Source organism: Anas acuta, chromosome 1 (assembly GCF_963932015.1).
Source record: "Anas acuta chromosome 1, bAnaAcu1.1, whole genome shotgun sequence".
Lineage (NCBI taxonomy): Eukaryota > Metazoa > Chordata > Aves > Anseriformes > Anatidae > Anas > Anas acuta.
Window position 1 is genome coordinate 195,586,678 of NC_088979.1, and position 17,447 is coordinate 195,604,124.

Consider the following 17,447-nt stretch of genomic DNA (forward strand, 5'->3'; position numbering starts at 1 on the left):
CAGAATTATTCTTAAAATGACTGTTGTATTGCTTCATTATTTTTGGACTGTAGGTAATTTCATTCATCCTGGAGGTCAAAAACCCGTTAAATCAATTGTATTCCTAGTTTACTTTACCTGTGCCAATGAACAAGACATCGTATTGCCCATCTTCAGCTTCTACTCTGTCTACCGCTATTTGTTTAAGATTGTACTTCCCATCTGTTTTGACTAGTATTGGTCTTTTATGGACAGGCTTGATGGGCTGATACATCAGTGGATGACTCCTGGCAAAATGGACAGCTTCATCAGGATAGTCTTTGGTGGTAGTGTACAGACCTCCATTCACTTTGCTGGCACACTGCAAAAATATAAAACTCAGATTATCCTGAAGGTTTGCCAAGTAAATTGTCAGAGACTAGTATTGTTTTCAGGGGTAATGACAAGTCTACACCAAACCTGACATAAAAACTAGCACAGAACACCACTGTAGTCTACACTTTATGCATGTATGGATTATTAATCATGGGAACCCAGTCAGCAAGGTCTATTAATCAGGCTTTACTGAACAGAGACTTGGTAAATGCATGTTTAGAAATAGAAAACTCCTATTGACACCTCTGGATTTTGGAAAAAAACAAAAACAAAACGAAGAAAGAAACAAACAAAAACACCACCAACACCAAATAAAAAAATAAAATAAAAATAAATAAAAATAAAATAAATAAAAATAAAAAATAAAATAAAAATAAAAATAAATAAAAATAAATAAAAATAAAAATAATAAAAATAAATACAAATAAAAATAAAAATATAGAGTGTTTATTTCTTCCCCAAATTCATATTGAAAATGTAATGAGAATGGCCATTGACAGAGTTAAAAGGGTTTCCTGCTTCATCAGAGAGACAGCCATGTAAAGTCAGCAGAATAGTAATACTTGAAATCAATCTCTACTCTAATTACTTTTGAATGTAAAATGTATTACCATAAGAAACTCGGCACACTTAAAAATGATTCCGGCAATGGTGATTCTTGAGCTCCAGTATTCTAACAGTATTACATTTGATTCCAATTCCTATCTGATGATGGCAGTATTATATATCACAGTTTAGTTTGAAATACCAATGTTTACAATGATCAATCTACCATTTTGCAAATACACGTTACTTCAATGATTGATTAAAAGAGGCTTACTCCTTTGGTCATATATGCAATTAGAGATAATTTAATGCGTTGCATAGAGAAGTTAATTTTAGGATGCTTTGTGAAGGATATAGTATTCCCTAACTGCACATAGATTCTACATTTCCAATTTGCTTCATGAAGTCTAATTTAAACCATTTATGATCAATCTGGAAATAGCTCAGTAACCATTTACTTTCTCCAAATATTCATAAGACAGTGTGGTTTTAAGAAGCATTTCAAGCAAAGCCACAGTAGCAACATTTCCCTACTTAAATTGGATATTTTTTTTTTCAATCAATAAGATGAAATAAAATACTCTTTGTGTTTACTAGAAACAGTAATTTAAAACTTGTGTTCAGCTGTAGCTGACAAGAACAAACTCCTGCACTTATCAAGTGGAACAATGTTTGTTTCCACTTTTTGGGCTTAGCTTTAGGAATGTATTTGTTCAGTGTTGACTTTAAAGTAATTGTCTAACTAACCTAGTAATGGAGTTTCATTGGTTATTTGAAATACAGAAACAGAACAGAAGCATGAAGATAGGCTAAGTTTCTGCTTTCCGTGCACTGCACAGCATATGAAATGAATAGTCATTGTCAAGTTCCCTTTGCAAACTTCTAGCCTTGGAGAGATTTAATAAAAATAATCCTTCACAGGTTTTTTGTTTTTAATTATAGAAAATAAAGTAGTCTAGAAAAGAAACAGTAGATGCAGTTGTCCCTGAAGTCTATCAACACCATTTTTGAGGTAGCTTATGTCATTCTCAGAAACATTGCAGTCCAAATACACTAAGTGAATCAACAGAGTAGGATCCTAGTGTATCGCAGAAGCAATGCTTCAAGCAGACTTCAGAGAGCAGCAGACTGCAGAGCCTGTCAGACTCAGAGCAAATCCAGCAATGGTTTTCTATTTATTTAGCTCTGAGCTCTCCTCTTATTCCTTATAGACTCTATCTTTTCCTATTCAATAGCTGAGATGAAAGTGCTGACTCGCAGAGGTGCCTAAAAATATGATGCATTTGGCTGCTTTTCACTGTCTCTTGTAATGGGAAAGGTAGTGAGATTCACCTTATCAATATGCTGACCTGTTCTTTGGAGGGTGAAACAAAACTGGGGACTACAGCTTCTTGCTACAGTAAAAGTGTTGAAAGGACCTCTAAACTATGCCTTTGAGGAGCAGCCAAAAGTGAATTAATCCTCTATTAACTGGCATAACCAGTTAATCCAAATTCGGATGTGCTCTGTAGCTTATAGACAAACATGATTAAACCAATTAATGCTCAGGAAGGACCTGACTTCACAATTAACTTGTTCCATGACACTGGAAAAATTATTTTCTCTCTTCTTTTGTGTGTTTTAGCTCCTATGCTTTGCCTGTTAGAGAATCTACAATCCACTACGACCCAAATGTGGTCATTAAGAGGCAAGGGAGGGAAGCATTGATTTGGAATGGAACTTAATGCAACCTTTGTGTAAATCATTGTCAACTTTACTGAAGTGCTGGCACAGTGTTCTGTCCTTTCCTAAAAAACGTCATTTAATCTTCAGTGCTAGTCAATGTAATGGTACCAATGTAATGACTACAATCCTTAATACTAAATTCCTGCCTGTGTTTAACTCCAGTTGAAATAATGTATGTGAGGTGTTCGTCTGCCAGTAAGTTAAATCAATGCCACTTAAAAAACTTAGATCATGTCACCTTTCTAAAATAAACATCCATTCTGCAGTGCATAGATGTTACTGTCTCATGACTTAGTAAAACTGTAAAAACTGTAATTTTGCTATAAATAGGAAACCAAATAAGAAATCAATAGTTCCTTTGAATTACACTGTTTTGCTCAAAATTTGATAATTTACTTATCTATTTTTACTATCTTGACTGAAAACCAATAGTTTACTTTGATGAACATCAAAACAGAAAAAAAAAAAAAAGAAAAAAAAAAAGACTGGTATTGATATCAGCACAATTATAGTGCCAAGATAGTCAATCATATTCACGGTGTTTAAAAATCCCAGATTTAATTTTTTTTGAGCATCCAGTTCTGTATTTGGACTTATGTCTAACCTCAAGAGAAGCAGAGGAAAACAGTAATTTAAAATGAGAGAGGACATGCATTTGAAATCATGCCACAGAGAGAAAAGCTGTACTGGCATGAACTAGATAAGCTAATAGGCCTTTTCACCTCTCATTCCTGTGATTCAGAGATAAATGAATTGCATAAAATGTTTACTTCTGCAAGTGATTGCTTTTGGTATAAAAGAGAATATTGATTCAGTTCGCAAAGGAAAAACAGCATTCTAAGTAATGCTCCAATGACTGTTTATTCCAGCTCAAGAGAGTGAGTCCTTAGCCTGCAAGAAGATAAAAGAGGTGAAGTGTGAAAGCTGTGTGTGGGTTTTAGCCAAATGGCTATTTGAAATGTCTTTATGTCTCACAAAGACTAAAATCTACACAATACTGACATGTTAAATGGTAGACTTTCAATGAGCATAAAGTAAAGCAGCTTTGCAACACATAACAACTGCCATGGGTGGGCAAGTAGCTGTATTCCCAAAAGGTATGGCACAAAAAAGAAAGACTGGATGTGATGCTTCCCTGGGTTACCCTGGCCTTGCCTGTTGTAGGACTCCTCCTGACTTACAGCAAGAAGGGGAGGGTGAGGGAAGCCCTAGTTGTGACCAATGTCTGAAATGATGATGGATCCCAGCAATTCAAAGGACACCCTCATGCACCACTGATCTCTTCACCCCCTTAGGTGGAACATGAAATTCCTGCGTTAAGAATACAACATAGATAGAAACGTTGGAAACTCTTCAAAAAGAGACTGAAGCAGGAAAAGAGCTTGAGATGAAGATTACATGTGATCACAGAATCACAGAATGGTTGATGTTGGAAGGTCCTAAGAAAGTCATCTTGTCCAGTCCCCTGCTCAAACAGGGCCACACAGAGCTACTTGCCCGGTATCAGTGATGTCTTTGAGATATCAGCATAAGAATTAGGAATTCCTTGTAGAAATTCTCTGTAAGTAATAAGTTTAGTAATTTCTCCTGAATTTGTTTACTAAATGAAAAAATCTAAGTAACAGGCAAGAACAATTCTCTGGATGACAGCACCTGTATAATTTCAAGATATGCTGCAGTAGCTGCCAGATGAATTAGATTTTTGAAATAATTCAAAAATCAATAATTTATTTTCTTCACTGTTTTCTTCCATTGGGAAATTAGTAATAATGATAATTAATAATGATAAGTTCCTTCACAGATGCACCTACTGCATCTGAATGCAGCATCAGAACAACCTTCTGAAGGTGCCTCCCCATTGCCTGGCATCCTGGGATCATTTTTATCAATGATTTGGATGCAGGAGTGGAATGTATCCTTAGCAAGACTGCTGATGATACTGAACTGCGAGGTGCTGTTGACTCCCAGAAGGGACAAGATGCTTTGCAGAGGGAGCTATTTGCATTGGAGAACTGGACAGTCATCAATGGCATGAAAGTCAACAAATGAGTTCTGCACTTGGGATGTAGTACTGCTGGAGATAGTTACAGACTAGGAGATGAGTGGCTGGAGAGCAGCTCTTCAGAAAGTGTTCTGATGGTGCTAGTGACTGTGGGCAACATGAGGCAACAGTGTGCCCTGGGTGAACTGCCAAAAGGGTGAACTGCATTTTGGGATACATTAAACACAGAATAGCCAGCTAGTCAAAAGAGATGATTCTCCCACCATATTTAGTGATGGTGCAGTCTCACCTTGAATATTGTGTGCAGCTCTGGGCCCCACAGAATAAAAGGATGTTAAGGTTCTTGAAAATGTCCAGAGGAGAGCAACAAAGATGGTAAAAGACTTGGGTTGTCCAGTCTGGATAAAAGGAGCCTGAGAGGTAACTTCATTGCTCAAAAGTTCAACAGACATTTGGATAATGTCATTAATAATACGCTTTACCTTTTGGTAAGCCCTGAAGAGGTCAGGCAGTTGGACTAGATGATCTTTGTACATCCCTTCCAACTGAACCATTCCACTCTACTCTACTCTACTCTACTCTACTCTACTCTACTCTACTCTACTCTACTCTACTCTACTCTACTCTACTCTACTCTACTCTACTCTACTCTACTCTACTCTACTCCATTCCATTCCATTCCATTCCATTCCATTCCATTCCATTCCATTCCATTCCATTCCACCCTACTCTATTGCATTGCATTGCATTCCATTCCATTCCATTCCTCTTTGGATCCTGAATTCAAGTCCCATTAGGATTTTGAAAAACCCTATATACTTGACTCCCCTGTTTTCCTTTTGGAGATATATTGTTCTGGTGTTTGACAAAACTTATTGCTAAGCTTCCACACTCTTCCAGAAATGCTATAATATGTATATATCAAAATAAATATATCCTGGACTGTGAAATAAGTAAGATTTATGCATTACTAGCAGTTTGCTTTTTCTTCTTAAGTTCATTTACACAGGTAAAGAACTGGAAAATAAATTGTACTTACTGAACCAGGTCTAGGATAAGGTACTTTCCCTTCGTACAAAGCCCAGTGGTATTCAGGTCCTTCTTTATGAGCATATGGTCCATTGAAAGCTGCTCGGACACTTGCCATGTGGTAAACACATACAGCATACCCTCTAAATATATTGCTATGAAGTAAAATTAAAAGACATTGTTATAACAATATGTCACATTTGTTACATATAATACTGGTATTGTAATAAGATTAAAAATAAGTCACACTGCAACACCATTCATGTAGAAAAAAATAATTGGTGTTTCTTATATGTTTTTCTTGTAACTGCTATGTGCAATGTTCTTTACAAGGTCTTTCTGAAGACTAGAAGGTGATCCAGATAATTTTAATCAACCTCTGCCTACTGACATAGAAGGCCAGTAGGAAATAATAGGTGACCACTTCCTTAAAGGACTATATCTTCCTCTCTTTCTTTGAAAACAGCAAATCAGGAGAGATAAATAATTGCAATAGCATAGCTGCTCCTTTCTACCAGTTACATTCTAAAGCTAGATCTCCAATAAAGAGTCTTGCACTTGGATTAGGCTGCTGTGGAAAAGGAGGCCACCAGCAACATCACAGATAACATTTTAGGATTCACTAAGAAGTCAGAAGGAATTTAAGGTGCTATATACTTAAACTTGAAATACAGTCAATCTCTTAAAGAAAGACAGGTGGCTTTAATAGACTTCTTTTATAATTGTGCTGAAGTGCATACATGTTGGCACTAAAAAATTTTCAAGCAGGGAAATATTTAGTTAATTAATGTTTTGTTTTGTTTTGGTTTGGTTTGTTTGGTTGGTTGGTTGGTTTTTGTTTGTTTGTTTGTTTTTTTCTTGGAATCAGATTGGATTACTGTGTGAGACTTCAAGCTCCTGTCATAAAGCAGTTTTTTCTTTAACAAGAAAGCTCGTTATGGATGAAAAAAGGATTAAACTGTTTATTACATATTTACTCTGGGATATTTATCATGCAACTTCTAACTGTTCAATAAGCTGTTCAAACATTCTTCTACTGCTGTTATTATTTCTTCTAGTTGTTTACCTTGTAGTGTTGAAGAGGCCAAATATCACTGGATTTTTGTTATCACGAGTCTGCAGCAAAAACACATCCTCTGTAAAATTTAAATGCAGTGTTACTGGCAATAAATTACTTTTCTCAGACTCAAAAGATAAATGTCATTACTTCTTAAAAGCATAATGTTATTTTACTTATATATGCTATGTATTTTTATGCAGAGTTTAAAAGCAATTTTTAAAGACAATGCAAGCAGTAAAGGCATAATTGATGATAATTAACTCCCCATATATAGAACTTCATATACATTACAAACAAAAGACTAATGAAGACATGTACAATATTGGAGAATAAGATGTGCTACAATGAAATATAATTTATATGATGGTTTTAAGTTTGTTGAAGTCTAAGATATTTACCTAATTCATCAAAATGTGTATCAATTCCATTTCTCCCAGGCACAGAGCAAACTAATCTGGTTTTCAGGAAAGTGCTCCATTTATTCACGAGCATTCGTTGTCCTCCCATATCATTCTGCATAAAAAGAAACAAACACTGATGGTAATTTGAATAAATCTAAAACCACAGACATGGCCACTGAATTAGCCACTCATTGTATATTTTAATGTCAAAAGTATGCATTTTCAAACCACACATCCATTAGTAGTATTTCTCTGGAGTTGCTTTTCAAGTAAGATTGCACTGATCGAGTCCAGGTCTCATTAAGAGCTGTGGGTTTGTAAGAACTTCTTAATTCCGTACTGCATCCCTGCATAGGTTAAATATACAGCTGCTGCAGGCCTCTTATGTCTCATTTTGGTTAACTGGATGTAGTGAGTACGTTAACAAAGTTTATCTTTGCTTTAGAAGCACAGTGCAGGGTTTAATGAACATTGTCTTAGAAACTGAAGCTCTGGATCTATCTATAGAGCTAATACAACTAGAGTGAGTCTGAGGCAAGCATCTATAAGGTGTTCGAACAAATTTTCAGCAATTTCAAATCCTGCTTTGCTGTGGCTGTTGGGTTGTTGTGTCAAGAAAAGGGTGCATGCTAGTGGGGAAGAAGACCAGCCAAGCAGAACATAGAGCTTTGTCTAGAACTCAGGAAGAAAAAGAGAGTTTATGACCTTTGGAAGGAGGGGCAGGCCACTCAGGAGTTCTACAGGATGTTGTGAAGCTATGCAGGGAGAACATTAAAAAAGCCAAAGCCCAGCTGGAGCTTAATCTGGCTAGTGCCATTTGAGACAACAAAAAATGCTTGTATAACTACATTAGCAACAAAATGAGTGCTAAGGAGAGTCTCCATCCTGTACTGGATGTGGAGGAAAACATAGTGATGTAGGGTGAGGAAAAGGCTGAGGTACTTAATGTCTTCTTTGCCTCAGACTTTAGTAGTAAGACCAGTTGTTCTCTGGGTACCCAGTCCTCTGGTCTGGTAGACAGGGATGGGAAGCAGAAGGAAGGACCCATAATCCAGGAGGAAATGGTTAGCCACCTGCTAGTTAGGTGCACACAAGCCTATGAGGCCAAATAAGATCCACCAAAGGGTACTAAAGTAGCTGGCAGAAGTGCTTACCAAGTCACTCCTGATATTTATCAGTAGTTCTAGCTATCCAGGGAGGTCTCAGTTGACTAGAGGCTAGCAAATATAACTCCTGTCTACAGGAAGGGCTGTAAGGAAGACCTGGTGAACTACAAGCCTGACCTTGGTGCCAGGGGAGGTTATGGAGCAGATAATCTTGAGTGTTGTCATGCAGCACATATGGCACAACCAGGTGAGCAGGCCCAGTCAGCATGGGTTTATCAAAGGCAAGTCCTCCTTGATGAACCTGATCTCCTATGACAAGGTAACACACCTAGTGAATGAGGGAAAGGCTGTGGATGTTGTTTATCTAGACATTAAAAAAGCTTTTGTCACTATTTCCCACTGCATTCTTTGGAGAAACTGGCTACTCATGGTTTGGGTGGGCATATACTTTGCTGGGTAAAAAACTGGCTGGGTGGCTGGGCCCAAAGAGTTGTGGTGAATAGTGTTAGATCCAGTTGGCAGCTAGTCACTAGTGGTAGTGTCTCACAGGGCTCGGTACTGGGGCCAGTTCTTTTTAATGTCTATATATAAAAAATGGAAAAGGAGATTGAGTGCACCCTTAGTAAAAGTTTGCAGACAACACCAAGTTGTGTGGTTGTTCTGTAGTTCTGCTTGAGGGTAGGAAGGATAGATAGAGGGATCTGGATAGGCTGGATCTATGGGCCCAAGCCAATTTATGAAACTCAACAAGCTCAAATGCTGGGTTCCTGCACTTGGGGCACAACAACCCTATGCAATGCTACACTCTGGGGGAAGAGTGGTGGAAAGCTGCATGGTGGAAAGAGACCTGGGGGTATTGGTCAATAGTTGGCTGAATATGAGCCAGCAGTGTGCTCAGATGGCCAAGAAGGCCAACAGCATCATGAACCCACATAAAGAAATGTACAAGAAACAGCATAGTCAGCAAGATTGGGGATACAGTGATAGTCCCTCTGTACTCAAGTCTGGTGAGACTGCATGTCAAGTACTGTGTTCAGTTTTGGGCCCCTCACTACAAGAAGGACATTGAGGTTCTGGAGCATGTCCAAGGAAGGGCAATGAAGCTGGTGAAGGGTCAACAGAACAAATCTTATGAGGAGTGGCTGAGGAAAATGGATTTATTTAGAGAATAGGAGAGATATCAGTGCTCTCTACAGTTACCTAAAAGGAGGTTTTGGTGAGATCGGAGTCAGTCTCTTTCAAGAAACAAGCAATAGGACAAGCAGAATAATAAGGTTTCTGAACTTTGTCCTTCTTTCTCAGCAGAATTCACCTTAAGCCCAGATTTTGGGACACTTTTGAATTTTTTAATGTTTGAGGCTGTTTAGAAGCAGGGTTTTCATTCAGATCTATAATTTAATCTCATGTACATTAACAGATGCTATATTTGCCTGGGGAAGAACAACCAAAATGTCCACTTAATTGGGGTGTTAGAAAAAGGATCTTACCGCACACACACGTCCCACTCTGGTATAAATGGCATGACTGCTTGTCTCAGCCTCTAATGCTTTTTCAGTAAAGAAGAAATATACTTTGTTATCATTGTGGTCTTCATTGTCAGGAATCATGTATGAGCCAACAAACTTTGGTTCTACAAAGGAAAACAAAAATGAATTGAGGTCAAGCTTATTAAAACATTATTTTATTTTTGCAATTCTTAGAATCAACAAGTGGGAAAAGAAAAAAAAAATGAACTGAAAGAGTCAGGGATCTGTCAGTCAGAAAACTACCTGAGGGGAACATTGTGATGGAAAAAAAATGATTTTTTTTTGTAGGTGGGTATCTTTAGAACATGTGGAATACATTAATGTCAAACTATTTTTATAGCTGTAATTCACAAATCAATATTCCTTTTGTATATGTGCAGGATCTCTTTCCAGTTCTGTTCTCCAGGGTTTATGTATTTTAATTTGTATTAGGCTGAAACCTGGCACTAATATTCACATAACAATCTCTTGCCCCATACAAATCAGGCATAGGAATGCTAACTTTGGAAACATAACCTTTTAGTTAAAGAAAAATCTCTGGTAGTGCAGCTAATAGGCATATTAGGACACATATCTTCATAGATAGAAGACACATTGTGTATATTCGTCATGAAATAAAAACCTTCTAAAATTTTCCTACTTTGACATTTCATTACAGAGTGGAAACCTACATGTAAGTACAAACTTCAGTCTATTCTATATACTTTTTAACCCCACACCAAGTTGAGCTGTGAATGATTTCATCTCACAGAATTGCAGCAAATTTTTACAAGCTTTTAAAATGAGAATGTCGTTTGTACAATTAGTACAATTTCTTAAGAAGCAGCTGGTAGTGTAAATATTTTCTAAATTTCTGTTCTGTATGAAAACAGTTACTGTGTTTGAAGACATTGTTGGAGAATTTTTGCTTGTAAATTTTCCAATGTGTTCTTCAAGGACATTGAAAGGACATTCAATTTAAGGACATCGAAAAATTAAATTTTGAATACAGAGTAAATTAAAAACTGTTTTTAAGGCCATAATACTTATAATTGTATATTACAAATAATGACATCTACCAGAGAGAAAAGCAACTTTGCTTGCATATTGAAAGCATCTATGTAATTGTTGATACCCATATATTTAAACACTCTATTCATCACTGGCCTAACTATTGGTCTTATAGTGGATATCTAAACACATTCTAAGCACATTTTTTTAAAATTAATTAAATTCAAGTCTGATGCCAAATTAATGAAGGAAAAACAAAAACAAACAAACAAAAAAACATGTAGCAGAACTTTTTTTTTTTTTTTTTCTCTCTTCTGATTCAAGAGCAAACTGCCTTGAAATTTGAAAGGAAAAAATTTTGTTTGCCCTTTCTAGCTATGTTCACTGAGAAGATAATGCTCACCATATGAATTACCATAAAAGGAAACTCTTCTTGCCAAACATTAGCTGTAATTATGTCACTATTATGATGAAATATTGCAATACTTTTGGAGTAAGAAAAATCAAGATTCTGGCTTTCCAGTACACAGAAACTTCTGTGCTTTGAAATTCAGTTATATTCCACACTGAAGACCATGAAACATTTCCTAAACTTACCAGCACAGAAATTTTCTCACTATTTTTCTTTTGCAATATTTTTATGTTTTTATTTAAAATAATCTGCTTTATTTTTTATTCTATTGGACTGCATGGTTATTGTATTTTTATTATTTTATGTTATTGTATAACAATAAGCCTCTTTAGCACAGAACTTGGCAACCACTCAGTTATTTGACTGCAACATAAAGATTAAATGATCTCATCTAGAAAAAAAAAAAAAAAAAAAAAAAGAACACTATGTTCTAATTAAAATCTCCCATTAATTAAAGAATTTTAAAATATTATTTTAATTATAATTGATGTCGTGAATAACCAAAGTATATATTGAAAACATTTTTAAAAGTGAAAAAGTAAGGATTTCAAAGCCCCACTTATTAAAACCAATATGCAATCAGAGTAAAGATTTCAATTTTTTAAACCTGGTGGGAAGTTAATGAAAAAAATCATGAAAAAAAAAAAATCATCTGTAATTGGATATGCATATTCATGAACAATGTCATTTTAATTTCTGGTTAAACAGAAATTCTCTAGTCATCCAAAACACTGATGCTTCTACATTCTTTCTTCTACTTGCTGTACCTTTTAACAGGCGCTCACTATCAGGTTCAGTTCGGAGATGTGCCATACGATTCATGGTGCGAAAGACAGCCGCATCTCTTCCCCAGTAGTCACTGTAGAGACCAGTAAAAAGTTCACCACCTGCAGACCATACATTAAACAAACAAACAAACAAATATGATAAATCTCTACTTACTAATTTCATTGCAAATAATGGGAATTGCATTATAAACATGTCATTTGGATTGGCTCAAATTCAGGAAAGTTAGTCAGTAAATTACATGCAGTTCAAAGGGTTTATAGATATTGTATCAGCATTGTGGCACTTAACAGTTGGAACATAATGAGGTCAAGAATTTCCAATTTCATTCATGGGCTCAACTTCATTTTCAAGACTGACAATGACTTTGGGATATATTCACACACAAAATGTGAAGTTATTAAAATAACATGTAACCACATTTACCACAACAACATTTTGCCACATCAGGTACCAAAGTTCAAAGATCTCACTCTCATACAGTGTCTAGCCCAAGACATACCTACCCTTTGTCAACACCTAAATTGTCACCACTGCAAAGATTCAGATCAGTGATTTGTTTCTGAATGTTCACCAGTCTTGTTAACGAGGAGCAGCTAACTGCTTGGCCCCTAGAACTGGATTTATGGTTTATGAGTATTTTAGGGATGAGAAATGGCTAGCAAGAAAGCAATAACAATTGTGGGGACAGAGGAAGAGAAGGATGAGTGGGTAACAAATAGGAAAGTGAATGAAATTTGAATTGAATTGAATTGAATGAAAATGCAGCAACAGGTTCCAAAGGATGCAGTGTTAAGGAAAAGAATGATGATAGCTGCATCAACCCACTGATTTAGGCTACAGAGCATGGATACAGCTTAAGGTGCCACCATGCTTGAATCTACAGAATGAGCCTCAAAAAGGGAAGTGTTTTCAGAGGACGGTTGTCACATTTGTCTCTGTGCAAAACACGGCTGAAAACAAGATTCATTAGTGAAGAACGTACTGAAAACACCGAGGGCTGGATGCAATTTTCTCCTGAGCTGGGGAGATAAGAAGTAGTACCTGTCAATTTAGAAGTAATTTCTATAAACAAACACAAGTTTTATTAGACTGAGTTTTTTATTTTATTTTATTTTATTTTATTTTATTTTATTTTATTTTATTTTATTTTATTTTATTTTATTTTATTTTATTTTATTTTATTTTATTTTATTTTATTTTATTTTAATGTTTTGTTTATTTGTTTGTTTGTTTTGTTTTTTCTTTTCCCCAGTCAGACTGCTAGAGCTGTTCCAGTTTACCTGGGATAAATACATCTTGGGTGTATCTTGCTGGCTGACGAGTTTAGGTGTTCTGAAGACAGAGGAAAAGGAACCTATTTTGCCCTTGTCCATCATCAACTTGTCTTCATATCATTAAAATATTCACCAGAGTAGGGACAGGACCTGAGATGTCTTCCATCCTGCATATCTGATGGTTAATATTTGCTGACAAAATTACGGGAGCAGAAATGGGGCCCATTTTCAAAAATGTTTAGGTGGTGCTCATGAATTAAGCAAGTGGAATGAAGTATTATAAATGATATACTGATTATCAATAACTTTTGAAAATTTACATATAGTTGGATACAACTAGAGGAGATATATCTCTAGTTCAGAAATCTGGCCTATTACTATCTGACCTATAATCACGACACTGGTTATATTTTACTGTACTAGAAATAATTATACAATAATACTAGCAATAATTCTACAAATTCTCTATGCATGGGTGGTGCAATTCTGTCTTAACTAACCACTAAGCATTAAGAGTAATATACTTCATATCTATTTGAAATTAGATTAGAAATTTCTTAGGCCTAATTTTAAAAGCAGACACTGATGGTCACTAGGTGGCACCCTTATGTTAGAAAATAATGCAGCAGGAATTAAACTGCACAAGAAGAGGGAAATAAATTATTTCCAGTTCTAGGCTAATCTGAGTGGAGTTTTCAGTGGCACGGTTCCCTACCTCCTAAAAAAGTAATAATCATGACAAATCAATTCAAATAATATTTGCTGGAATTTATAAAAAAAAAAAATCTTGTTGGTTTCCCTCAGTGTGTGAATTTAGTTTCTTTCAAGAGATATATATGAATGTAATGGTACAGTAACTCTAAATAATGATTCTGAACAACATCGAGTAATTTGGCAGGTGGGGCTTGTTCAGAGACCTCTGCTGATTCAGAGCTGAGCATAGTTTTCCCTTAGGCTTCACTTTATGAAGAATTAATATTGCCTTGTAAAATACATGTTGGTGATTTAGTGTAAAATATTAGCAAGTGAAATTAAATACAAGTTATAGTATCAGAAGTTAACCAGAACTAATAGAGAACTTTTTTTAACAACACAGTTCAGTTTATACAACGGAACTTGCCAGTGTCTGAATAATGTCCTAATCAATCTTTACAACATAAATTAATGAGTTACATTAGTCAGAAATCCCCCTTTAAGAATTCCATTGGATAATTTTTTATTGTATTTTTATTTGGTGTGTGTGTTTGTTCTTTTTTTTGGCAACTTTCTGTGATGTGTAATAAAAAAAATATCCCTTTATCCCTTTAACGTGGTATTGAAACATGGAAAAAGACTCAGTGTGGGAAAGATGATTCTTCACATTTTGCTAGTGCTCAGGATACATACAAACATTCATAAATTCAGATGGGAAGCCTGTTCATTTTGTCTGACATAGGTCTAAATTCTGTATGCATAACTAACCTACTGATACGGTATCCCACCATACACCCAAAAAATTATCACTAATTTTACCTGTGAGATCCTGGGAGAGAGAAATTGAAGTCACAGTCTTGGATGGATATTGTTTCATTAAAGCAATTTTACAGATACAGAAATTAAATCTGATTTTTTACAGTCAAGTGTTACTAATCTAAACAGAAGACAAATGACAGGAGTCATTTGTCAAACAGACAGTTGAAGACCTAACGAGGGTGATGAGATACTGAGGAGTGTGAAGATCAGAAATCTCAATTCAAGAACATTCAATGTAATTCTGAGATCTTTTACACTTTTGACATTAAGAGGATCTACTTTTTTTTTTTTTTTTTTTTTTTTTTTTTTTTTTTTTTTTTTTTTTTTTTTTTTTCCCTATTGTCTATCTGTCTATCCTTGGAGTAAAGTATAGGGCATAATTCAATCAATTCCAAACTTTTTTCCTCTAAAATCAAGAATTCCTAGAAGTAAAGGATAGTAAGTACATGTAAGTTTACTTCTTTAAAGTAAAACAGATTCTTAAGATCTCATAAAATATTGATAAAATTTCAACGTATATATAACAGTCTCTGAACTACACACCATTTACTTAATATTACTTATTTCCCTATTTTAGTTGATTAATTAATTATCTGGATGTGGAGTGGCAGTTTTACACCATAACCATATATAATCTTTAGAATGAATGAGTTTAGGGTATATGTGAAATCATAAAAAAAAAAAAAAAAAAGATTATAAAGATCTTAAGTTGTGTCAAGCATATGTAAAGTATTAAGACAAATGTTTCTTTTCACCAGGTTTAGGTCTACTTACTTGTTTCTAATCTACTCAAAATGCCTTTCATAATATACAAAGTTAAGGCATGTATAAACCCATGAGTCTGATCTTCCTGTCTTCAAGAAGGGCAGGAAGGAGGATCCTGGAAACTACAGGCCAGTCAGTCTCACCTCTGTCCCTGAAAAGGTATTGGAGCAACTTGTTCTGGATGCCATCTCCAAGCAATTGGAAGAGAATAAGGTTTTGAGGAGTAGTCAGCATGGATTCACCAAGGGGGAGTCATGCTTGACCAATCTCGTTGCCTTCTATGATAGCATCACCAGCTGGGTAGATGGGGGGAGAGCGGTGGATCTACCTTGTCATCTACCTTGACTTTAGAAAGGCTTTCGATACTGTCTCCCATGACATCCTACTAGCAAAGCTGAGAAAGTGTGGGATAGATGAGTGGACGGCAAGGTGTGTTGAGAACTGGCTGACTGGCTGAGCTCAGAGGGTGGTGATCGGAGGAGTGCAGTCTAGCTGGAGGCCTGTGATTAGCGGTGTTCCCCAAGGGACAGTGCTGGGCCCGGTCTTGTTCAACATCTTCATCGATGACCTTAGTGAGGGAATAGTGTCTGCCCTCAGTAGACACTAAGTACGCCGATGACACAAAGCTGGGAGGAGTGTATGATATGCCAGAAGGCTGTGCTGCCATTCAGCAAGACCTGGACCGGCTGCAGAGATGGGCAGGAAGAAACCAAATGAGCTTTAATAAGAGCAAGTGTAGAGTCCTGCACCTGGGAAGGAACAACCTGAAGTATCAGTACAGGCTGGGGGACTACTTGCTAGAGAGAAGTTCTGCAGAGAAGGACATGGGGGTCCTGGTGGACGACAGGTTGACCATGAGCCAGCACTGTGCCCTTGTGGCCAAGAGGGCTAATGGGATCCTGGCATGCATTAAAAGGAGCATGGCCAGCAGGTCAAGGGAGTTGACCCTCCCCCTCTACTCTGCCCTGGTCAGACCTCACCTGGAGTACTGTGTCCAGTTCTGGGCTCCCTGGTGCAAGAAAGACAGGGATCTCCTGGAAAGAGTCCAGCGGAGGGCCACAAAGATGATAAGGGGCCTGGAGCATCTTCCCTATGAAGAATGGCTGAGACCTGGGTCTGTTCAGCCTGGAGAAGAGAAGACTGAGAGGGGATCTCCTCAATGTATATAAATATCTGAGGGGTGGGGGACAGAAGGATGTAGCCAATCTCTTCTCCGTGGTTTGTGGGGATAGGACAAGGGGCAATGGCTGCAAGCTAGAGCCCACGAAGTTCTGCACTGACATGCTAAAGAACTTCACAGAGAGGGTGACAGAGCACTGGAACAGGCTGCCTAGGGAGGTTGTGGAGTCTCCTTCTCTGGAGATATTCAAGACCTGTCTGGACGCCTACCTGGGCAGCCTGCTCTGAGGAACCTGCTTTGGCAGGGGGTTGGACCTGATGATCTTTCGAGGTCCCTTCCAACCTCTACAGTTCTGTGATTCTGTGATCTTGTTCTGGTGTCTGTAAACTGCACACAAGTTAAATGTGCTAGAAATGTGCTTTGAGGTGAACAATTAAGTTAGTTTTTTGTTTGTTTTATTCCCACTTTAACATTCATTCATGTCATAGTTTAAAGAAGCTCCTGTTATTAATAATGAGCCCATATTTACTGTTTTTAATGTAACTGATGTACAGCATACCAGTTTCAGTCCTTATTGGGGTCTCTGTTTCATAGAAGTACCCAAACTATCAGACATTTTTTTATTTGTCCTTTTCATTGCTATTAGTTTCAGCAGACTAAGGCACACAAACAGAAAAGGTATTTTTTCATTGTTAATGTGTTTTTGTTTTTTTTTTTTATTTCATTCCCTTAAGGGGTTTTATCATGCTCTTTAATGATACATATTGTCATATGACCTTCTCCATCTCATACAGAGACTTACTAACAGAACAACCATATTTCTTGACAAAATCTCT

At 36.6% G+C, this 17,447-nt stretch overlaps 1 protein-coding gene across 2 annotated transcripts in view; it reads right to left on the minus strand.

The window, feature by feature from the left end:
• Positions 1–17,447, minus strand: part of SEMA3E (semaphorin 3E) — a 150,014-nt gene that overhangs the window by 19,491 nt on the left and 113,076 nt on the right. For both annotated transcript variants that reach the window (XM_068669957.1, XM_068669959.1), the window contains 6 exons: positions 11,919–12,038; positions 9,711–9,853; positions 7,115–7,229; positions 6,723–6,792; positions 5,667–5,811; positions 118–340 (listed from right to left, as the gene is read on the minus strand). In XM_068669957.1, coding sequence (XP_068526058.1) covers positions 118–340; positions 5,667–5,811; positions 6,723–6,792; positions 7,115–7,229; positions 9,711–9,853; positions 11,919–12,038 — 816 coding nt within the window. The remainder of the gene's footprint in view (positions 1–117; positions 341–5,666; positions 5,812–6,722; positions 6,793–7,114; positions 7,230–9,710; positions 9,854–11,918; positions 12,039–17,447) is intronic.